The sequence below is a fragment of the Tachypleus tridentatus genome, chromosome 4 (genome assembly GCF_004210375.1).
Source record: "Tachypleus tridentatus isolate NWPU-2018 chromosome 4, ASM421037v1, whole genome shotgun sequence".
In the NCBI taxonomy this organism is placed as follows: domain Eukaryota; kingdom Metazoa; phylum Arthropoda; class Merostomata; order Xiphosura; family Limulidae; genus Tachypleus; species Tachypleus tridentatus.
In genome coordinates this window covers 87753629-87778894 of record NC_134828.1, presented here as the reverse complement: position 1 = coordinate 87778894, position 25266 = coordinate 87753629, and the positions used below count along the sequence as shown (strand labels likewise).

The window sequence follows — 25266 nt, the reverse complement described above, 5'->3', positions numbered from 1 at the left end:
CACACATCTCTTTCAACCAATTACCAACCCTTACAGAATTCACTACCACTAAAACTAACTTTATGTTCAATGACCAAAACTAACTAAAAATAAATGGCTTAAGATGGGCAGTCCCATATCACCTTTTCTGGCCAACATTTTCATGACACTTTGAATCTCAAGTTATCAATTCAGCCTTACACCCTCCACTATACTGATACAGATATGTTGATGATACAATTGCTGGATTCACATCTACAGAACACACACTCAGTTTTTTTTTTTCAACCACATTAACTCCATATACCCCAACATTAAGTTCAGCCGTGAACATGAGAAACTAAACAAATACAGTAAAACCTGTCTAAGGCGGAATTGCATGGGACCAAATAAAATTTCCGGCTTAGACAGTGAATATGCATTTCCTTAATTATACATAATTTTTGAGTAGAACATTATACTTGCTTGACTCAAGGAAAGTAAGACATTCGTAAATAAAGTTATTATTCTGTTTATGCCATATTTATTAGACGATTCTCGACGCATCATGACTAAGAATTACCACTCTTAAGTGTGTCCATTGCATGGACAACTGACGTAGCTTTAGAATAAGAACAAAAATAGAATTCAAAATATACATAAGCATATAAAATCTTAAATTCATTTGAAGAAAGTGTCCAATTTCAACTTTTTATATTTTTTTTTATATGGACTTTTCCATGCAGTTAAAAGAGAACACCAATTCTACAGCTTTTTCATGAAGTTCATTTCCCCCTTCATTTTTTCATACTATTTGATAGCGTTAATATAACTTACCACTTGCAATGAAGTAGGAATTTAGATTTCCTCACTATCTTTCCCATTTTGTTCATCTTATGAATCTCTCACACTGTTACCATCTAGTGATCCTATTATAGATTTTAAATCAATTTCATCATTTTTGTTGAAACATTCTTTCAACGTTAACAAAACTTTCCGCGTTCACAGATTCATCTGCATCAGTCTTCTCAATCAGAGTTTGGATTTCACTAGAATCATCATAATAAACAACTTCTTCCATTATCAAGAACAAATCCACAGTTTCTTAAGCACTTTATTATGCATTTAACTTTTACGCATTTAACTGAATAACTTTAAAATGCAATTGCATCTAACACGTCAATTCAGATGGTCTCTTACAGTTGTTCATGTTTACAATAATATGCTGAAGCATGAATTTTCTGTATTTCAATCTTATACACTGTATAATTCCATTATCTAGTGGCTGTAGAACTGATGTTGTACATAGAGGTAGAAAGACTAAACAAACAGTTGAAAGTTGAACTTTTGGGTCACAAGTTTCATTACCTAGGAAAAGTAGAATATTCCCATTTTCTTGTTCTATTCTTTTGTTTAATTTGTTCAAAAATTCCTCTAATATAATACTTATCATCCACACTTTATTATTTGCTTTCCATTCCACAGGATGTTGATTCTTCCTTTAATTTATGAAACAGTGCTGATTTTCACTTTTACTTATTACCTATGGTTTCTCTAGATTTTCAACAGCAAATGTGACCAAAAGTACAGTCAATTGTTCTTTCGAATAGCGACCTCCAGAACAATGATAGCAGAAAAAAGAAGAAAGTATTTTTACCCAATACTCACTGTAACAAAATGTCCAAGAATTTATTAATATTTAAAGAAATTAATTAAATAAGATATTAATATTTAATCAGAAACATTTCTTCTGCCTTACTGAGTCCTAATCCTACTTGTTGATAGATGAGGTAGGTGAAAGATAAGTTTTCTGTCCACCTTATGCAAGTTCTACCATATAGAGGACCTTTTATAAGAGAAATCTTAAAATAATGCTGCAAAATTATGATATTTCCAGCTTGTACAGGTTTCTGCCCTATGCAGTTTCCAGCTTAGACAAGTTTTACTGCAGTATTTCTCAACCTCTAGATCACAAAAACTGATACACAATTCAAAACAGAAATCCACAGAAAAGTCACCCACACAGGACTATAAATTCCCTGGTACTCAGCACATAAAACAAAACAAAAACTCAACATATTAAGAAACCAAATAAACAGTCACAAAACTATGTTCACCTGATAAAATTAATAATGAAATGAGCAAAATAAAACAACACTTCATCAACATCAACAAATTTCCTCCAAAAACTGTTGAAAAAATTATACAAACATACCTAGATCAACAACAAACGAACAACAATAAATTCTAAGATACAACAAACTACAAAACCTTATACTGCTGCATACCACATGTTCCTGACATTAGAGAAAAATAACCAACATTTAGAAAAAAAACTTATAACAAAACACAACATTCTAGTAAACACGAAATTTATTCAAAAACCAGGTACAAAGCTAAAGTCCATTGTGTGTAAAAACTACACTGACAAACACAACACCAACATTATTTATAAAATACAATGTAACAATTGCCATGACTTCTACATTGGAGAAACAAGTAGAAAAATGGAAACCAGATTAAAATAACACAAAAAAAACAACAACACCTTCACATGTTTTCGAACACTGCAGATCAAATAAACACAACATAACCCTAGAAAACATCCAGAACTAAGTCAGGAAACAAATATAAACAAAACGCAAAATCAAAGAGGCCCTACTTATACAACAACTAAAACCAAAACTGAACCAATATAAAAAAACACCTTTATATCTATACTAATTAATAATCTAACGTCTATCTGCAAAGCTTCCTACAATCCTTACCCATTTAAACTCCTGTCCCAAAGACATGTACCTGGCAACAGTCAGTTGCAAACTCTCTCTTTGCTAACCTGAAGATGGCCTAAGAAGTTAGAAATGTTGTTTTCTACTTTATTTTAATAACATTTTTAATACCAATAAAAGCTGCCTTGAGGTACATTTTTACTTCAAGTGGGTTTCTTGTCATCACAGAGAATCCAACTGCTGGTAGTCCAAAAAGGAAACACAGATATATGGTAAGCCACAGCATATTATAATATATATAGGGGTCAAAGCATACTGACCCTCACAAATTTGGTTTGATTATAACTATTTTGTCAGTTAAATGCTCTTTTTTCTCTTAAACAATTACTTACCACAATTAAGTTCATCTGTGTTGTCAAAACAATTAAAGTGGCCATCACATCTTCTTTCCTTTGGAATACATAAACCACTGCCACACTTCCATTCAGTCAACAAGCATTCTGAGGGAAAAAAAAAGAAATATTAAAACTAAATTTTAATGATTGATATATCTGTTACATTATAATTAAACCAGAAGGTGCCTGTTGAAGCAAATTACCATTAATTTTCCTAGAAACAGGAATGAATAAATATAAAATGTACAGTTAACCCAATCCTTTGGTCCAGAGCCTGTATACAGTACAATCATTTAACAGACTGTTCATAACTGTCTTTTAATATTTCATGTGATATGCCATTAATTGAATTGCATTGCATTTGTTTTTAAACAAAGGAGACTGAATACAATGCATTTTTTCCCCCTTTGTAATAAGTGCATTCAGCATATTAAAAGCCTTAAGCTTTGCTAAGAAGCCAGTGGGATTTTTTTTCTCTGGATGCACAAGGTAAGACTACTATGGAAGTGAGCACTTTTTGACAGTTGCCATTTCTATAATAAGTGTCAAGGCAGTGAGCACTTTTGAAACAGTTGTCATTATATATAAGAAATTTCAAAAGAGAAATAGGCAATTCATTTCAATTTATATAGCATTGTACAATAAAATCATTAATATATGTATAAATCAAACAGCAATAAATAAATAATCAAATACATTTCTTTTTCATGCATTTTTTTCCCCATTAATGCTTCAGTCTAAAATATTTATTTCAATAAGTCAATGGAAGAAGTCCTGTTTCTTTGTGGAATTCCCTCACATAAAGAAAACTTTGTTCTTAATAAAAACTTTTCTCAAATTGATTGTTCAGTACATATGAAGACTGATGAATCAATGCAGACACATAATTTTAAGAACTGCAAAAATGAATAATTTTTCCTACAATGTACTCGTGAAATGAATTTATGATATATAGTTTTTGTTTCTACAATTATCCATTCAGGAGATACAGAGCATGAAAGATAGACATAAGCCTTTTCTAGCTAAAATATTAGAAAGTAATATACTAAACTTGTCAAGAACTTTGGAAACACTTAATTTGCTTTCATCATTGCTGGTACAAAATCAACATTGCATATCCAAATTAAGAGGACCTTCTTTAACACAATTATAATCAACAACATTCTTTGGTTATTCTGGCATAGAAATAAAAACAAAAGCAAACTAAATGTTTATTAACATTGCAATAAAATACAAATCATTATTTAGGAAAATAATAAAATATCCCTATAAATAATATCAAATTTCACACTTTGGTTTTCTGTGAAATGGGTTATTGCAGACAATCTTCAATTAATAAAGTTATCCACTTATCCTTGACTTACAACTAACATTTAGATAAAAATAAAATGAATAACTTTCTTAAAAAGACTTTAATATAAAAACTGATCACTAAATATCAAGTACTCTTTACTCCTGTCTTGTTACAGGATAACATTTTTCATTTGAAATAATCATTCTGTCATACTACGGACATCTGCAGGAGTTGATGGAATCACTACATTTATATAAGTATTAGATGAATGTCCCTTACTCCATGCAATTAAGTTTTACTTTGTTGAGGCTGCATCCCTTTACCTATCCCCCCCTGGCCCAGCATAGCCAGTTGGTTAAGGCATTTGATTCGTAATGCGAGGGTCGCAAGTATGAATCCCTGTCGCATCAAATATGCTCATCCTTTCAGCCATGTAGGCATTATAATGTGATGGTGGATCCCACTATTCATTGGTAAAAGAATAGCCCAAGTGTTGGTGGTGGGTGGTGATGACTAGCTGCCTTCCCTCTAATCTTACACTACTAAATTAGGGAAGACTAGTGCAGATAGTCCTCGTGTAGCTTTGCAAGTGAAATTCAAAACAAACCAAACAACCTCCCCCCAAAAAAAAAAATTGATGGGGAAAATACTACTTTGCACCTACTAATCTGGTAACATACACCATTAAAAATGTAAAAGTTTCAGAAAAAATTAATAAAATATCAGTAATCATGCTATCACCTGTTTGATCAATGCACTGATAAGTGAGTTTGTCAAGTTTGTCACATAATTCAAATGGACCATTACACCATCCTCCACAGGAACTGGAGTCCCCAGAATCTTTGATAGGTACACAGTAAGGCATCAATTCACCTAACCTGAGAAGGCAAATTTCTCCAGCATAACACTCGTGACATGGACGCCCTGAGAATGATAACCAATAGTATTTAAACTTTATCTAGTATATTCACATGATCAAATACATTAAGAATATCATAATTTTGGTACAAATAGTTACTTTATTTATATATTTACAACTATAAAGTCAAGTTTTTAAAAACTTGAGAATTTCTTTCCATGTATTTAAATTTCTACCAAGTTTTAACACTTTCACATGTAATCTTCTAAATAATATCACAAGTATAATTATTGTTTCAAAACAATGTTATGAATAACTAACTCATTCATTGTTTTTAAAAAACAGGGAAGCTTTTGCCTTCTAAATATGCTTATACATGTTTCACAGAAATACAAATATGAACTGTTAATAGAACTTCCTATAAATCAGATTATTTCATTCACTAGGAAGACTGTCTATAAATAATTTAAAGGATTGAACAACAAGATTACTTTCAGAGTAGATGTGTCATTACTCTCACAGATAAAGCAGTCAACAACTGTTTTCATTAGTAGAAATTTTTATATTACAACTTTATGTAAAGAATTAGTTTTTAATTTGAACACAGTGCATAACAAGTGCATAAACACATTAAAATCAATATAGAAAGTATCAAAAATAAACACATTACAGTTTTATCAGACTTTGGTGTACATTAAGTCAAACCAAATGATGTTATACCCAAATTATTTTGGATTCCCAAACCACATAAAGCACTGTACAAATACGTTTATTTTCTGGACTAAAAGCACCAAAGTTTTTTTAATTCTTATATGTAGTGGACTGAAACATATTAAAAAATATTTTGTTAAAAAACCTTCATTGTTATCTGAGAGATAACCAACATTTATCCATTCATTATTATCACTAATTCCATCAAATGTAAAGAGAAATTAAAGATTGAACTTATAAGAATAAAAATTCTTGGTTTCACTAATCTTCACACTAATCTTTGGGTAAACTATTACTCTGTGTCAGTAAACATAGAACATTATATAACATGTAACTCATTGAATTTATAATTGTTTTGCATTAAAAGAAATATTGCAATTTATGTTGTTTTTTTACTTGATAATACAGGTAACCTCAACCCACAAGTGGCAGATTTGTATTTATTCAGTCTAGAATTTTCATATGTAACAAACCTAAATAAGTAAGCCATTTATAAAGTTTGGCACAACAAATTTATTCACCAGAGCTCACTTTAGACAAAAAGCTCTTCCACTAAAAACAAAGCACAATATCTATATTTAGATATCAGCTTGATTAATAGAAGGTTTAAGTTTAAAGTTTTCAGTAAAATGAGCACACACAAATATTCTAAACATGTTACATTACAATGTTCACTACTTTAAACTTAGATACAACAGAATTTGTTCACCATTACAATATTCTGTGGGTAGAGGTCATAAACTCATTCTTATTTTGTATAATTGATGCTTATCATTGAGAATTTAAACACAAATAATTATAATATTTTTGGATATTGTTTGAGGTGATATTTAAGAGCCCTATTGTACTGACCACCATTGGCTTGACCTTCTGTTACTTTAGATTATATATATAGTTAATATCAGCTACACAATAGTTTAAAATATTGTACAACATTGTATCATTACATTTGTATTTGATATTTTTTGCATGTTAATGAATTTTGTAACTTTTCTTTTTAAGTCATACTTGTATTTAACTTTCTTAGAAGCTTACTGTGTTTCAGTTTTGGCTTTTAAAGAATATTTAACATTATTTATTACTTCCTGTAGCCAGATCTATGTGTTTGTAGTAAGAGATACTAACAGTACAAATTGTTAAAGGTTTTAAAAACATGTTTATTATGTTGTTTTTCTTTATGTTCATTTAACATTATTATATTTTCATGAAAAGTTCAGTTATTATTTTCTCATATTCATTATTTTGTATATTCATAACCATTAGTTTTTGATATATCTCTGGAAACTTATTGCTACTAACTCATTACAGTTTAAATGGTAATGTGTTGATATACATCACAGATATCACTTTCCTATAAAAGTGGCTTAACTTTTCTTTGATCAAAAGCCATGTTAGGATGAGTTTATAAGAAAACAGGCATTATATACTAAGGTTACTTTTTATCAAAGAAATTTACTTCTACAATAGTGGTTCAAACCAACAGCTAGTGTTTGTACTGTTACTTTCATCAACAGTATTTCTAATATTAGTAGTATATTAAATATCATTACTTCCTATAATAAAAGTTGTTTTGCATCGTTAGTTTAATAAATATAATCACAATGAAAGGCTATATTTAAATAGATATATTGATTACCAGCTTAATTTACAGTTTCATATAATCAAGAAAGATAGAATATTTTTGCTGTTCCAAATACTATTATCAGTTTTCTCTACTTCAAAAGGTATCATCAATAAAAGAATACTTTAAAAATTTGGCAAACTTGAAATTATCTGAAAAAAACATTTCGTTTAAAACCCACAAGTTTTTCTTAACTACTAGTTTTAATAAAAGTAGTTATAATTGCTATATTAAAAGTTGAGTTTATTTACTACTTCTAATATTTATAATGACACTTACGGCTATCACCAGCAGAATTCTCACTAGATTTGTTCAGTGAAAACAAAGAATTAAAAACAGTAGACTCTTTAGTTTTGGTAACATGATATGTGGTAGCTTCAGTTGTTGTAGAAACCTGTGCAGTAATGAGAGTCTCTCTAGTTGTGAAAGTTTCAGTACTTCTGAAAAGTCGAGCTTCTGTGGTAGCTTCATTGGTGACATGTTCCAGTGTTTCAGGTGTTGGACTGTTTGTGGCATGTAATGTGGTACTGTTGATCAGTTTTGGCCATCTCACAGTTGAGAAACTGGAGTAAGAACAAACACACTTCTTTTCTTCAACTGAAACTCCTCCTTGCCACTGGCAAACATTTTGACTAAGTGCCTTCTCTACTTCATTAACATTTTGGCAATTGCGTGACCTTCTGCGAACAAGGGATGGGTCACATTTGTTACTACGAAAACAGGATGACCATTGGCTCCATGATGACCAAGATACTAAACAAAACACAAACTTAAATCAGTAGATATACAGACACTGTTTAACTTGTTCCTTTATAGAAAAACAAAGTGCTAAAACATGAAAAATAAGACTAAACAAATGTAAAATTTAAAATATCAAAAAATTAATAGTACAGATTATTATATGTTTAAGTGTAATACACAATGTTTGAGACTTCATTCCATGATTGGGAAAGTTGTTGGTTTCTTGATCATACTGTAAAATTCAACATTGTATAATTTATGATGGACTACTGCATTTAGCATGTGTTTTAATATGACAACATGTGTGTATCTATATAGATATACACACATATATGATGTGCAAATATGTTTGATTTATCAACAGGTGCAAACAAATATGGTAACAAACATATTTGCATATCAACTAAGCATTTTGAAGATGCATGCTAAGAAATGATATACCAGTTAAAACTAGAATGAAAACTACATGACGTTTAATATTTGTAAACAGGCAAAATTGCTACTATATTCAAATAGCATTGTATGTACATGCTATCAGAAGAGGTAAGATTGATAAATCAAATAAATTTATAGCATCTGGCATCTATAACTCTGCAGGAGGTGGCAGCACATCACAAAACTTGTAATGCCTAACACAGTTTGTTATTCAGTCACAGTTTTTCTGAACATATAGAGAGAGAGAGAGGATTTATAGAAAATAAAGCCCAAACAGAATTTCATATTGTGAATTAAGCCCTAATCTTGTCAGAATTTTAATACGTAACTTTTTGCAATTACTTTCAATTCCACAAAAACAGTTATCAGTTCTTTACGAGCTATGTCTTAAAGAGCCCAGTGAGAATGTGATGAAACATGTTTCATGGTGAATAAACAGGCAGGTTCTTTGATATCATGAGACATGTTCTTTAGTAAAGAAATGAGCAGATTCTCAGATGCCATTATTGCCATTTACTGTTCAAAATTAATATTAATTGGAGCATATTTGAGATTATAATCTGTTTGTGATTATTAAGTTATGATTTTAGTAATAACTATCATTACAAATCCAAATTAATCCTCAGGCTTATCAATACAACTTTCAATTCTTATTCACCATTAACTGCACCTTAATACAAATAGCATAATGTATTGTAATCTTGCCCCAAACTTTAACCTAACACATATCATTTATTGCTATATCTCAGTTATAAAGTACCCAACTTTGAAATGTTCAAACATTTTGATTGCAAATAGCTTTTTAAGTGTATACTCCATGTCATTCTGCAACGTGTCTTTCATACTGTAAAGAGAAAATGGTATATAGTATTAGGCATTTTCAGGGCATTGCTTCAAATCAAAGGCATTATGCACTATCAGCTGCAATGGTATACACCATATTTGGCATAAACTAAGACAAGTTTTGTGTTTTGAACAAGAATATTTTATTCACCATAATCAAAGTTTAGAATACTTTATCATTAAACCTGCCAGTTTTAATGTTAAATAATAGATTATTGCAACTACATTAAATAATCACTTTGAATGTTAAAACCTGGTTCATTTTTAAGGTAAAAAAAAAAAAAAAGCTTTGATCTGTATAAATCTTAAGAACCAACAAACTAACTCTTTACATGTCAGCTACACTGTCTTACTTGATGATATTGTAGTGTTTAACAGGAAATATATCTAAAAACGAAGGTGTTTACAAAGTTGATGTGATTCTAGAGCTTCGGGTGTCAGTCATATAAGACCACAATGTTTGGAGACTTTTGAAAGTATTTCCACAAAAAACAACATTATCTGCAATTTTTAACTTGTTTATGATGTACGTTAACTGAATAGTGATGAATGAAAACTTTAAATCAACTAAAAACCTAAAATCCTCACTCCCAGAATATGAACTTATGCAGGTAGCATACATGCTCAATTAAGACTATAAAAAGACTCACAACTAAAAACTCTTGTTCCATTATGTTAGTATGGTTTTAAACCATCTTAAGATACATGTATGGTGCTAATAGACTTGTAACATGTTCAGTTTTAGTTTATATTATTCTTCCTCTAATCAACAGCTTGCTTTACTAAAACCTTTGCACATATATGTGCCTTATTTGTCACCTCTAAGCAACAGCATAATTGAACTAAAAATGTAAAAACTTAATTACTGAATACATCAAGTTTTACAGTTTTTTGTTGTTTTTTTAGAATAATGAACAAACCATATGATATTTTCATTTTTACTATAAACATTATTCCAATATGGTACTTACCATAGAATTCTATTACATTTTTTAAATTAAAAAATTTAAATCAAGACACTTTTCACTTAGGAATGTACACACTGTTCCTTTAAATACTGTTTTGAAAATTTGTTCTCTTCTACTATTTTTAGCACATTCAACAATTTTGAGCAAATATTTAAACTTCACTTATTTAATAAAATTTATCTTAAACATAAAATGTTTATCTGAAATACTGCAACTCACCACTAGGTCTAAATATCACAGACCCTATATCAATTTTCAGTGATCCACCTGCTAAAGAACCATTGGTCAGTTCAAGTACTTTTCTGAAAACCTGGCCCACCTCATCAGCAGCATTATCAAGAGCAGCATTAAAGAAAACACGACAACTTACAATGACGCTTCCTGGCCTATTTTATAAAAAATAAACAACATTCAACATTACCCTTTACCCCACTAACAAAAAAACCATAAAGAATTGTAATTAAACTGTTAAAATTTAAGTCAAACTGAATAATTTCTCAGGTTTAATACCAATGACATAATGATACAGTATTAGGTTTTATTATAGAAATACATAAAAAACAATTCTTCAAATAACGAGGTTCAAAATTACTAGCAATAAGTCATGATAATAATTTCAGTACTACAAAATTTAGCAATATTGGTAAAATGTACATTCATTTATTTTCTTAAAAACAAGTTAAACTTAAAATATTATTTTTCTTGTAATGAACTAAAGTTCATTACAAAAATAGAAAACATTAATATAAAAAGTCAGTTCAAAACTGTGAATGGAAACAAAATTGTTTAGAGTTAAAATTAACAGAAATGTTTAAAAGTTCATATTTAAGAAAATCAATTAAACATGTTTTTAAAAACTTTATATTTTAAAAAATCCATAAACATTTCAGTTTAGCAAAAAGATATAGTTTCTGCCATCATGCTCAAACATTATGTGAACAAAAAAATTGCTTTCCAACATTTATTTCAGTAAGTTAAAAAAAAAGATTATGCATGCATAATATATTGTTACTAACTCATGTTTATAGTATTATTTTTTAAACATTCTATTGTATTGGATGTATTGGCATTTCCAGCTTTTGTCATCTTTCACCTAGTGAATGACTTAAATAACTGCATGCTATAAACATTCTATAATCAATTAGTAAAATGGATTTATGAAGGAAAACATACTGGAAGATTTCTCTGTTGAAGATGGCATTTCGACATGCTTTCTTTAGGTCTGAAGAAGATCCATGAAAGTGAAAGTGTACCGAAATGTCATCTACAACAAAGAGACTTTCCAGGAAGAAATCCATTACGAATATATTTTATCTACTTTAATCTTTAGAGAAGTTTGTAATCAAATATTAGAATGGAGCTTATACATTTGTGGATGTCTCACATTACAAAATCAGTCTGATGACGATGATGTAGAAAATGACACATTTCCTTCAATAAGATGTAGAAACACAATGAAAACTTGAGAATACTCAATGCAGTTGCTCATTTTTAGAATTTTTAATAATGGTTCATAAACTGAAGATAGCTTTACTGATAGCCATCATGTCATTCATTACACCCTCTTGACCTGCCACCATCCATTGACCACTATATAAACTTGTTCAGTAATAAATCTGTATAGTTCAATAAACACTAAGATAATAAAAAATTAGTAATGACTGTATTTTTTAATAGTAAATAAATAAACAAAATCCCTTTTTTCTCTAACTTTATGCAAGAGAAGTGATCATTGGTAAATTCCTACTACAATTATTTTACATCTCAGGTGTTTAATGAACCAGTACAATGTTGTGAATGTACCAATATATATATTTTTTATAAAAGTATTTACCTGAATTTCATAATCAAAGTTTTGTTATACCTGCTTGCCAGGGAACTTACTTCAAAAAGTCTGTCAACCTACAGGATACACATGTGTATGATTTACAGAAGGTCAAGAACATTTTCAGTAGCATAAATATTTGTTAGGTCATAATTTAAACTAGTACTGCAAAATTCCATCTCAAAACTTACACAGAGGAATAAAGCTGAATCATTATCATGCAACTACAATTTAATTTAATAACAGAAAACATCATTGAATAGAAGGAAAATTTCTGTTAAAACATTTTTCACAAGTGTTACCGGTTCTAAAGTGCTTTATATTGGAAATATCATTATTTCCATGTTTAACTGCAGTTCAGTTAAATATATTAATACAATGATTTTTCTAACCTAAGTTACCAAAGAAGATACACACATACCAACTGAAGCAGAAATATATTTGTGGTTTAATACTTTTATCAAATATAATCACAAGATAAATATGATTGCCCTAATATGATTTTCTTGTTGTTCAAAAATCACTCATACTGATATATTTCAAAATGTTTTATATGTATAGTCTCTCCTGAAAATAAAAGGTAGAAGGATGACAAGTGAGCACAGTGTCTTCAAGATATCAGTAAAACTTACATAGTACAAAACTTCCCTCTCCATCATTAAGTATGGTTGACTGGAAACACTTGCTAGTTCAGAAGTAAATTCTCTATTGATAACCTTGAATTCCCCATCCACTGTTCTAATATCTGTACATTACACAAATACATAAATTTTCAGCAAATGATACATTAAAATTATACCACCTAACAAACAATATTTATCTTCATTTAAATACTGATTTAATATTTATCTATTAATTCAATCTTGCATAGATGTATTATAATGTAGAAATCCCGATTACCTAATCTAACACTTCTTGAAGAAATTTCTTGACATAAGTTCCAATCTTACTTTATAGAATAAGATTTTGATACCAAGACATTAATAATAATAATACCCAAGTTTTAAAAAATAAATAAATATTAATGCTGGCCGTATACAAATTGTAAAACTATTATTATTAACATTAAAAAAATTCAAAAAATAAAAATGCTAGTTTAACAAGTTACAAATCAAGTTCTGATACACGGTTAGATGAGTTTATGTGCACTTTTATAATGCCCATTAGTAAAACATTACTAAACTACGACTTGAAATAAGATTAATCACAGTATATTCTAAAACAATTAAAAGTACGGCTAAAATGTCTCAGGTCGTAAAGGTGAAAGAAAATATACCAATGTTTTTACACTTACATCCTTGTCCAAACAGTTCACAGTTAGGTTTCTTCTGAAGTGATTTGACATGATCTAAACACAACGATTCTTTTTATTATTATTTCGTCAAACAATAAAATAACAAATATTACAGTAACAAATTATTAAAAACATATGTTTTCTTGTATTTTTTTACATAAACTATAATTCCGTATTTCAAAATCAATGTTCTATACATTATATAACCGCAAATAAGTTTTATGCGTTTGCGCCGTTAAAAATAAATATATGTTGGCCTGAATAAGTGAATCACGCTTTAATACAAACAAACATTTGCATTTTATCTTTTAGGAAAGAAACGAAGTCCGTACACTTAGCCCGGAAAGTACAGTAATTTGGATACGTTTGTGATGATGTTGTGGCTACAATTTTATATAGCCTAACCTCAGACTCTCCATCTATAAATATGCTCCACTGTTTAGGCAGTAGCCTGCTTGTTTGGAAATTTCATATAAAACTACAAAACGGCTACTGCAGCAGTCCTTTAGGTTGAACTAACAGACCACCTCCAATCGTCATATTATTATAACGAAATCTTGGTCCCAAAGTGCGAAGAGCGTTTATCAGGTAACGAACCATATGCATTCAAATTCATTCACAGTGCTCTACCGTCGGTACGACAATTATAGACATTAAAGCTAGCGTTATTAATTAATGAAAGCAAAAAAAAAAAAGTGCATAGATGGTATTAGATAAGATTATTATATGTACATTGCTTACAAATTACTCATTACAGCAGTAAAACTATTGTATGTCCTTTTTTTAGTGCTAATAGTCATTGTTTACACTATTTATAATTAATGAGAAACTTACTGATAACGAAATAAACGCCTGCTACAAGTCCCACTCCAATTAACAGTACCAAGACAAACAGCGTGGCACAGCGTTTTTGTCGGGAAGAGATGCTTTCCGGCTCTCCAAACAACAATGTCCATGCCCACGAAGACCGTTTCTTTAATCTTGCACTAGAAGAAGTGCTGATGTTACGACTTCCCGATAAACTTTTGTTTAATGATGAAAGTGATGGTTGAGAATAACGGTAAGCTGGATTGGCTGTCTGAAGTAGAAAAAAATGAAAGAAGAAAGTAAACTTTTGTTACAATTAAAGTAATTCCTTAAAATTAATTTCATAGAACTAATGGTATTTTAAATCAAATGGACCTATTTATGAATTGCTTCCAGCAGAACTGTAACTTTTGGAAAGCAAGTTCACTATTTTGTTATGTAAGTATGCACTGATATTAATGAACTTCTGTATAAAAGCTGAAAACCAAACACACACATATTCAGCACACAAGTGTTTGTTTGTTTTGAATTTCGCACAAAGCTACGCGAGGGCTATCTGCGTTAGCCGTCTTTAATTTAGCAGTATAAGACTAGAGGGAAGGCAGCTAGTCATTGTCACCTACCGCCAACTCTTGGGCTACTCTTTTACTAACAAGTAGTGGGAATGATCGTAACGTTAGAACGCCCCCATAGCTGAAAGGGCGAGCATGTTTGATGTGGCAGGGATTCGAACCCACGACCCTCGGATTACGAGTCAAGCATCTTATTCATTTGACCATGCCAAGCCTACACAACACGTGCTCACCATAATATAACTATATATTTTAAAATAAAAATAGATAAACAGTAGATCTTCCAACATTTTTTTTCCTCGGTGATGAGAACCGTGTTTCCCTCCCAAAGCTTTACGGTAATGCTATCCGCCTTACTTTCATAAAAGTATATTTATATGATATCTGAAGCGTACCAGGTTTTTCTTTTCTGTTTAATTTACAAACTTGGACATTTTTTTTCATCAAATGTTTTTTCTCACATACACGTTTGTTGCATGTGTACTTTAAGTAACAAGCAGGTAACTGGCTTTCGAATGCAGCAACCTTATTCTTTAGCTAGTCATACGTTTTCCGTTTGATGTTCCCGAATCTTCTCACGGAAGGTATCTCTTGAAGATTCTTTATAGTTGTAAGATTGGTTGTGCAAAGACTAAAGAATGCCTGAAGGCTATTTCCTCCCTATTTCTACTTATAGGTAGATCAAATTAAGTGGGTAGCCAGTTAAGATGACCATATTCCCAAATCATAAAATTAGGAAACATTCAGATTACGAGATCTTAAAAAAAAGGATAATTCACTTTTATAAAAAACTAGAAATATGTATTTAACAAAGAATGAATATCATTAATTTAGAAAAATATTTTTAATTTGATTATTGCTTCTACAAGTGCTTCTCTGATAACTAAATTGTTTGTGCAACTTCTTGTTGACCAGGCGTTTGTTGTAAATTTGTGAACATCTGTCATCCATGTTCACTCTTGAGTTATTTTAACTAAATGCTCCACGATTGCAAAACCGAATATACTTGCATTCGAGTGTCTTTCTTTGTTCTGTCGAGTCCAGTCACGCATTCAAGCGACACCATGTCACCTGCTGCAATCCGCCTTATAGCCAACTTCAAGGAGCGCAACAAAGGCTATATTGAGTTATTCTGAGCTGTTTAATAGTTACTTTATTCAGTTAAAAACATTGTATCTTTTCATTAACTATTTTCATAGGCTCAATGTGCCGAATACAAGTATGAAAAAAACAGGTAACAAAAACACCGAAATTTGGTATCACAGAAGAGTCTGTAAAGTCACCGATTATCGTAGCTATGGTAAATGCATTATAGGAGAAATGATCCTGTTGTAATTTTACACAGTAGTTAACAAGATCAGTCTCGACCAGATTTTTATTTTCAGATTAACAAAATGTCTGCTTTTGCCCAATCTTTCCTGCAACTGAGTTTCACGATAATTGTTCTGTTGGTTAAACTACAATCAGAGCAGTTAATCTTAATTAGCATGTGTTTAGTGCATCCGTGGGAACCATGTTTGTTTAAAATTAAATACAAAGCTACACAATGGGCTATCGGTGCTCTGCTCACCACGTGTATCGAAACCTGGTTGTTATCAGCGTGAGTCCGCAGACATACCACTGTGCCACTGAGGAACTTGAAGCAACCAACTTAGTATAGAGTTTTGGTCAATAGTTGTCATATATTTGCTACCTTGTGACATTATAATAAAATATGATAAATAATAAACATATGTCACTTGTTACAAATGTTTTCTGTTGTTTTTTACATGTTTAATTTCACAACTTCAGTGTCTTTGCTATTGTTTTTTTAATATGTACGAAGTATTTTTTAACGTAGTAAATAAAGTTGCAAAAACAAAAGTTACCCAAACATGTTTGAAACGCAAGGTGGATTAGAACCTGCACAACAAAATACACTGGCTTTTCCCACTGGGCCACTTTAAATTACGGCCTGGCATGGCCAAGTGTGTTAAGGCGTTTAACTCGTAATCCAAGAGTCGCAGGTCACACCAAACATGCTCGCTCATTCAGCCGTGGGGGCGTTATAATGTGACAGTCAATCCAACTATTCGTTGGTATAAGAGTAGCCCAAGAGTTGGTGGTGGGTGGTGATGACTAGCTGCCTTCCCTCTAGTCTTACACTGCTAAATTAGGGACGGCTAGAGCAGATAGCCCTCGAGTAGCTTTGCGCGAAATTAAAAAAAACAACAACAACTTTAGATTACGTAGAAGTAACGTAGGATTTCTTATACAAGCTTAATATTGAAAGTTCCGGACTTTAAAGCCCGATTTCTCCGCAAAAATATCATATGGGGGAAAACAGTTCTTGCAGTCGAATTCAGGACACAAAGTGAATATTATTTCAGGGAGTGACAGTTGTTGATGTATTAGTGTAAATCATTGTGCGTTTTTTTTGTGTTTTTTTTTCAATTGTTTGCTTATCTTTTCTAAGGATGTTTGATCTGATAACCACCGGCTACACAGGAAAAAAAGGTAGATATTCGATAACATACCTCCTTTGTTGTTTCATTAACTTGTGCAATAAGTTGTCGTACCTTATAATTATCAGTTAAATGTATCAGATAAAAATTAGTTGCGACTTTTAAATATAATGGACTTCCGATATGGAATTCAGGAAAATAACGTTACGTGAACAATACTGCATGTGTTTCATCATGTGTTTATAAGGCTGTTCACATAATTGACTTGTTTTAGTAATATACACAAAAAATAATTAATTAAATACTTTGTAAAGCAAGTTCTCTTATTTCAATTAGGTATATTAAATTTATCTTCGTTTGAAAAATTTAGTAGAGAGTTTGAAGAAGAGAAAATGCACGATAGTTACATTATATTTGTACTCCAAAATATATTGTCTATTATAATACTTGTTAGTTTCGTAAAACTTTTGTTCTGTAACTCCATCATCCCACACTACACTAGCCATTTCGCGGCAAGTCACGAATCAAACGCTATTTTATCATGCTTGTTGACTTCCATTCAAAATTTTATTAAACTACTATTTTATGAAATTTATGTCAATAAGTTTGAAATCAAGCTGTAGATTATAATTCAAACTTTGATATTATATACGAGTTAATTTGATGATTTAAAAGTGAATATTAAAAGAACACCTAAATATAGATTTTAGTGAGTCACGTGGCATGTTGAATGGAGCACTGTTTAAAATTAGATGTTTGTGATATTAGAGTACCAAGTCTATAGTTTTGTACAAATTAGAAATTTAAATTACTAACATTGACAAGCTATAATATATAAATAAAATGCTCGTACCTTTTTTATTTTGCTGAGATATGGCTTATGTACTGAATCAAACATGGTGGATCCGTTCACTTCTTTCCATTTTTTGAAACAGTCTCTTACTACATTATATGACATGTAAATAACCAATCAACAGCTTAAAATGTTTCCAGAGTAGTCTTGTTTGTTTGTTTGTTTTGGAATTTCGCACAAAGCTACTCGAGGGCTATCTGTGCTAGCCGTCCCTAATTTAGCAGTATAAGACTAGAGGGAAGGCAGCTAGTCATCACCACCCACCGCCAACTCTTGGGCTACTCTTTTACCAACGAATAGTGTGATTGACCGTCACATTATAACGCCCCCACGGCTGGGAGGGCGAGCATGTTTGGCGCGAACCCGCGACCCTCAGATTACGAAGCGCACGCCTTAACGCGCTAAGCCATGCCAGGCCCAAGAGTAGTCTTGTCATCCATTTTAATCTGTAAAAAGGTTACCATGTTTTTTCGAGCCAAGAATTCATGAAAATGGGTTATGTCTTTAGTGTGGTCGAAGTTACATATTTTTTAAAAAATCTAAATACATCTTAATTACCAAGCTTAACAAACTATAGTGTAAATCCGTATTATCAATATAGTTATGGGTTTTTTATTGTTATTCAATTGCATATATAAAACCTAAAAAAGTGTTTGATATCCTTCTAGTGCGAAATTTACAAGACTTAGCAACTTTTGTCCAGCAGCAACCGAGTTCAAAAGTCGTAGTAAGAAAACATACTTGTTTGCTTTATTTCTAGGTTTGTTGTTCGATATTTTAAGAAAAATAAGTTTAGTAATTTATTTCTAAATAGTAATAATCTCTATACATATATATGGCATGCAATAATTGAAATGGGACTGTATATTATAAAATACTAGTCCACTAAAACACAGCCAAGTTAGGGACGACTAAAGGTCAGTTTTATATTACTGAACACGTAACATGAGTGCACATGCACCGCGTTAATACAATTTATGTAATGTTAGCTGGGCATGAGTGCAAAGTCAATATATTAAAATAACATATAAATATCTTGCGCTGAGACTTAAGCTGCTTAGACTAAACATTTGTATTTTAAATGAAATAATATGTAGTCATTTTTGCATGAAAAAAATAATACTTTATATATTTATTTCTTTTTTTTTTTATGATGGATATATGATTGGTCAAGTTACAGACCCCACATAGCTGAAGTACCGAAAATAACAAAATATAAATATTTGAGGTTTTCGGAACGAAGAATAGTTTTTTTTAATCATAACATGAAATCACTTTGCACTCAGACTAGTAACGAAGTAGACTATTTTCAAACAAAACTTAATTAAAAGTATTTCATTAATGTCCTTATTCATGAGAGAAATACGTGAATATTATTTTACTGTTTTTCTTTACACATCTATAAAAATGAAAAGAGCTCAATATACCTCATACTGATTACTAATGAGAAAAACTTGCAATCTTAAAAAACGTAAGTTACTTATTCAAAACTGTTAGCTTTATTTTAAAATATTATTAGTTTATTAATATTCTATATACTCTTACGTTAAGTTTTAGAGCCGATTACCGTTTCTTTAGCTGAATATTTTCCTATTGATTTGTATATATTATTCTTTCATAAGTTTTTAGTGTATGGTATGCGTAATGCTTATATTAACTTCACAATTATTGTATCACTGTACTTAGAAATTTTAAGTTATTTATCTGCTGATTCTATTCCATCGAACTTGAGAACTTACTGTATTTTCGGTTGCCAATTAGTATTAATTTAAACCAGTGCTAAAAGTTTTCAATAATAATTACAATTAATAATATATAGTCGAACAGTACTCTCACATTTGGTGGTGTTGTCTTTCCTTAGTCCAAAAACAAACCTAATGAAGTTTTCGCTTGTTTAGTGATATTCAAAGCACCAACGCAGAAATATTCCATTTAAAGTTTCATGTGAGATGATATGCCACGCCTTTCTCATTTGGCCAACATAGTTATTAGTATTTAATGATATGAATGTTATATATTAATTTATCTTGTGTTATACGTATCTAAAATGCAAACTGAAGTACTTAAATCTAATACTCTAAATTACAATAAATTACAGAAATACATACAAACTTGCGTCTTATTTAGAATGTGGAAAATCTTAGCCACGTGGTAATCACTAGTAACCAAACAAATCTGGGACAAATTATCTTCAGAGGACAAACACAAACTAAAACTAAATAAACATTAGAATCAAAATGGACTGACACTGTTCTTATTTTGCATCAGTAACGCAGGGCTTACCTTGAACAATGAGCATCCGTAACAACCTTCAGAACCTGTAAGTGGTTTACATTCTGAGTTTATGATAGCATGTTTTCTCATGTTTTTAACGAATTCGTCCAGATACGATCTGATCGTGAGAATGTATTAAACACCTTATAAAAAGCAAACAGTTTTCAAAATAAAATTCTAAAGGCTGTACACTCTTTTAAAAATCAAAAGCTATTAATGCATAAACAAATATCCACGTCACTACAGGGCATACAAGTAGATAAGATAGGACGCCTAATCTTTTCAAGGTGTAATCTTAAAGCAATAAAATATTCAATACTTACAAAGTATCTTTTTGGATTCAATAGCTGAAGGTCGAGAATTTTTACAGTTACTGTAATAGTTTTGTGTTTTACTTATATCAGTTACCACTACGTCGCTAGATTTGAGTTTGGCAAGTGCCGAACATTTTATGTTTTATTTGTTTGTTTGTTTGTTTGGGAATTTCGCACAAAGCTACTCGAGGGCTATCTGTGCTAGCCGTCCCTAATTTAGCAGTGTAAGACTAGAGGGAAGGCAGCTAGTCATCACCACCCACCGCCAACTCTTGGGCTACTCTTTTACCAACGAATAGTGGGATTGACCGTCACATTATAACGCCCCCACGGCTGGGAGGGCGAGCATGTTTGGCGCGAACCCGCGACCCTCGGATTACGAGTCGCACGCCTTACGCGCTAGGCCATGCCGGGCCTCTTTTATGTTTTAAGAATTGAAAGAAAACAAATGTCAGCCAAGCTATAATTTTTATGGTATAATCAACATATTACTTATATATGTATTGAATGTAATTATATCTAAATAAATATAAATCCAAGCACCCGAGTAATTTTATGGAAATAGTGATAACTTCTCTTTTCATAAAAACGTAAGAGTTTACAGCAAAAAATACTGTGAGTGAAGTTTGCATTTTTTGTATTGAAACCAAATAATACATAAATGATTTTATGAAAATGAATTTTGTTTGGTTCACGATAATAAAAGGTAAGGGCGTACATAACATAGAACATAAACAGCATGAAACATGTGACTAAATAGGTTACAGAACAAGAAAATATATAGTGTAGTATAGCATAGAGGTTTAGTAAGCTATACTGAAATGATTTTAGAGACTCACTATGCGTTTTTCCTTATATGATGTTATTGTACCTTTTGAGGTTCCCTTGAATTTTTGAAATAAATTCATTAACTTTGTGTTTAATGATGGATTGGCTGAGGAAGTTAATCAAAGAAGGAACTGAGAGCAAAGTGGCATACGCACTGAAACAAACCTGTAAATGTATGGTAAAATTTCAAATATTCTAATCAATAGTTTTATAATAGTTCATTTATGTATTCATTTTATTATGTCCGCATTACAGCATCGACTTTGTCGGAAAAACAAATTCTTTGGTTTTTCCTCGATTATTTTTTTTTGTTAAATTCGAAGTTCAATGCATTAATACTTTGTTTATCAAAGTGTTTTATTATAGAGAGTTTATTTGCTTTTCCTATTTAGAAACAGCTTTTTATTGTACATTTGAAACTTCACTTTTTAAGCCTATTTTACTGTTTAATTTTCTTATTCACTTATTTATATACATTTAACTTACCTCAAATAATTTCAGAACAAAAAAAAAAGATTCAATAACCTAATTATTCTCTTTTTTTTTGTACCAAAAATTAGGATGTTTTTATATAAAATATCTTCCAAAAATTTACTTTGTCAGGTTGGTTGTAGTTGAGCACAAAGCTACACAATGGACTGTTTGTGATCTGCTGGTTTCAAGCGTTGAATGTCCCCAGACATACCGGTGCGCCACTGGGTGAGGGGGAGGGGTATTCTATTAGAATAACAAATAAGTTGTTAAAACGTATTCTCGAGACGGCTGGTATGGGTATTAAAAGTTTAATTGAAATAAAGTACAGAACAACGTTTCATCCGTCTTAGATCATCATCAGGTTAACAAAGTTTGTAAATGACCGTTACCGGTCAGTTGCAAATGCTCTTTGTTAACCTGAAACGTTGTTCTGTACTTTATTTCAATTAAAGTTTTAATACCCATACCAGCCGTCTCGAGAAAACATTTTTACTTCAAGTGGGTTTCTCGTCATCACGAGATAAGCTGTAAAACAAGTCAAATCGTTCATAACAAAGACAGCTCTTCACAAATGAGTGATTTTAACATCCTTTCAAAATTATCTGTGGTTTATTTGTTTCTACGAAATAGCTTTGATAAATAAAACATAAACCAGTCATAATCCATTAAGAGTAAGAAATTATTCATTCAGTTATTCACTTTTCACTATTACCATACATAAAAGTTATTAATTAGTTAGTCTCCATTATAAACCAAAATAACCTTGTACACGATAGAGGCCCGGCATGGCCAAGTGTGTTAAGGTGTTCGACTCGTAATCTAAGGGTCGCGATTTCGAATCCCCGTCACAGCGAACACGCTCGCCCTTTCAGCCGTGGGGGCGTTATAATGTGACGGTCAATCCCACTATTCGTTGGTAAAAGAGTAGCCCAAGAGTTAGCGGTGGGTGGTAATGATTAGCTGCCTTCCCTCTAGTCTTACACTACTAAATTAGGGACGGCTAGCACAGATAGCCCTCGAGTAGCTTTGTGCGAAATTCAAAAACAAACAAACCGAATAATTCATTAAGCCTTTCACACGTTTTCAATAACACTAAATTTTGTTTTTAGTGCACTGATTACAGAGAGAGAATTGAGCCCAAATTTCCAAACCCTTAAATCTTTTGTTCGTGTAGTAGCGTTGCCTGTAAGTAAAACCTGCCGTATAACTGTCTTTTCTAATATTTTACGATTTTTTGCTTTGTACAAAATGAGACAAATTACCCTAGTAATTATGTTTAAACACAGTTTGAATTCATGGATGATCGCGTACTAACGCAGACAATCAAAATACTACAAACAGAGAACGAAGGCCATAAGAAAGGAAAGAAAGAAACTTGAAAGGTTAAACAACATACAACGAAGAATAAAAAAAATCGTTAACGACGTGTATTAACAGGTTCAGTTGGCTCAAAACTGGTAATTAACAGCGTTAATCACAGTCAGTACACAGGTTTAGTGGGTTGAGAACTGGTAATTAACAACGTTAATCACAGTCAGTAAGTTCTCTGAAGTTCACAGAGTTATTCTTCTAACATCAGTAAATTAGCTTGAGGAATAAATATATTTTAATATAGAGTTCCGTGATCTAAGATCTAGCACATGCTGTATGTAAAGATGCAAATGCTAAAGCAAGGTATTCAGGCGCTTACATAACTTTTTTTTTTTCTTTTACCTCACTTCACCTTCACCATATAACTTCTTTCGAAACACCGCACTTTTATCTATCCGGATTTCACACAGATAATTGACCGTTGACCTAACCTTCCGAAGCCGTACACAATACTTTCTTAGTACTCACTTCAGCTTTGCATGCAAAGCCTGTTGTGTATGAAGAAGTGTAGCCATTATCATCGTTCAGATGATGCCTTGGACCTGCTTCATTCCTGCCCGACATACCAAATAATCTGGTAATATATGTTTATTTCGCGCATGACAGGTTGTAGACAGTGTTTGATACGCATGCGCCATTTAACATTCGTACTCTATATACATGCTTTATGGAATGTTTGTTTGTTCGTTTTTGAATTTCGCGCAAATCTACACGAGAGCTATCTGCGCTAGCAGTTCCTAATTTAGCAGTGTAAAATTAGAGGGAAGGCAGCTAGTCATCACCACCAACCGCCAACACTTGGGCTACTCCTTTACCAATGAATAGTAGGATTGATCGTCACTTTATAATGCCCACACGACTGAAAAGGCGAGCATGTTTGGTGCTACAGCGATTCAAACCAGCGACCCTCAGATTACGAGTCTAGCGCCTTAACCACCTGGCCATGCCGGACCTTAACAGAACGAGTTGCTTGAGCAAAGCATAAACCTAAAGCCACATTTGAATACGAATGTAGTGACACTGGAAAGTGTACAGCTGTTAGAAAGGGGGGGGAACACGTCATGAAAACCGTAATGCGTTCAAATAATAAGATCAGAATAAATGTACTAAAATGAATATTAGCTAAATCTTATCAGATACAAGTGTCTTAAATATATATTAACAACTGTCGCTAGGCTACTGAAATCATTGGTGTATATTCTGATGTCATCGCACAGAAAAAAAAAGTAAACTCCAATTGCATGCTTTACATAAGTTGCTTTGAAATAAAATTCATAAATCATATTTTATTTGCGAGTAAGCGATAAAGAACTGGATAAAAAAAAATCAACAGGAAGGCCTGGGACCTCTTAACACCAAATACACAGATAAGATAGGAACAGATAGATATAATAAATACAAACGAAAATACTATTATTGACCAACAAGACGTCGGAAGGGACACTTTATGGATAGAACTGAGAAATACGTTTCTTCAAAAAGAAAGAAGTTTAAAATCTGATGACAAGCAGAGTAACTTTACTGTTCTTGCTATAAGTAATGTACAGAAAACAGAATGTTTGTAGGGTTTAGTATGTTATATTACAACGCTTTTGAATATGAAAGTAACCAACTGGCATGACAAGTACAGCGAATATAAAATCGTGGTTGAACAGA

The 25266-nt window shown here is 31.6% G+C and overlaps 1 protein-coding gene across 4 annotated transcripts in view; it reads right to left on the bottom strand.

Moving 5' to 3' along the window:
- LOC143249641 (uncharacterized) overlaps positions 1 to 25266 on the bottom strand; it is a 59004-nt gene that overhangs the window by 10424 nt on the left and 23314 nt on the right. For 3 of the 4 annotated variants that reach the window (XM_076499876.1, XM_076499877.1, XM_076499879.1), the window contains exons 2-9: positions 14508 to 14751; positions 13674 to 13727; positions 13012 to 13124; positions 12389 to 12456; positions 10774 to 10940; positions 7847 to 8320; positions 5118 to 5300; positions 3080 to 3187 (exon numbers count right to left, since the gene is read on the bottom strand). In XM_076499876.1, coding sequence (XP_076355991.1) covers positions 3080 to 3187; positions 5118 to 5300; positions 7847 to 8320; positions 10774 to 10940; positions 12389 to 12456; positions 13012 to 13124; positions 13674 to 13727; positions 14508 to 14751 — 1411 coding nt within the window. Of the gene's footprint in view, positions 1 to 3079; positions 3188 to 5117; positions 5301 to 7846; positions 8321 to 10773; positions 10941 to 12388; positions 12457 to 13011; positions 13125 to 13673; positions 13728 to 14507; positions 14752 to 20632; positions 20823 to 25266 lie in introns of those variants that run through there. The other variant, XM_076499878.1, reaches the window with a different exon arrangement.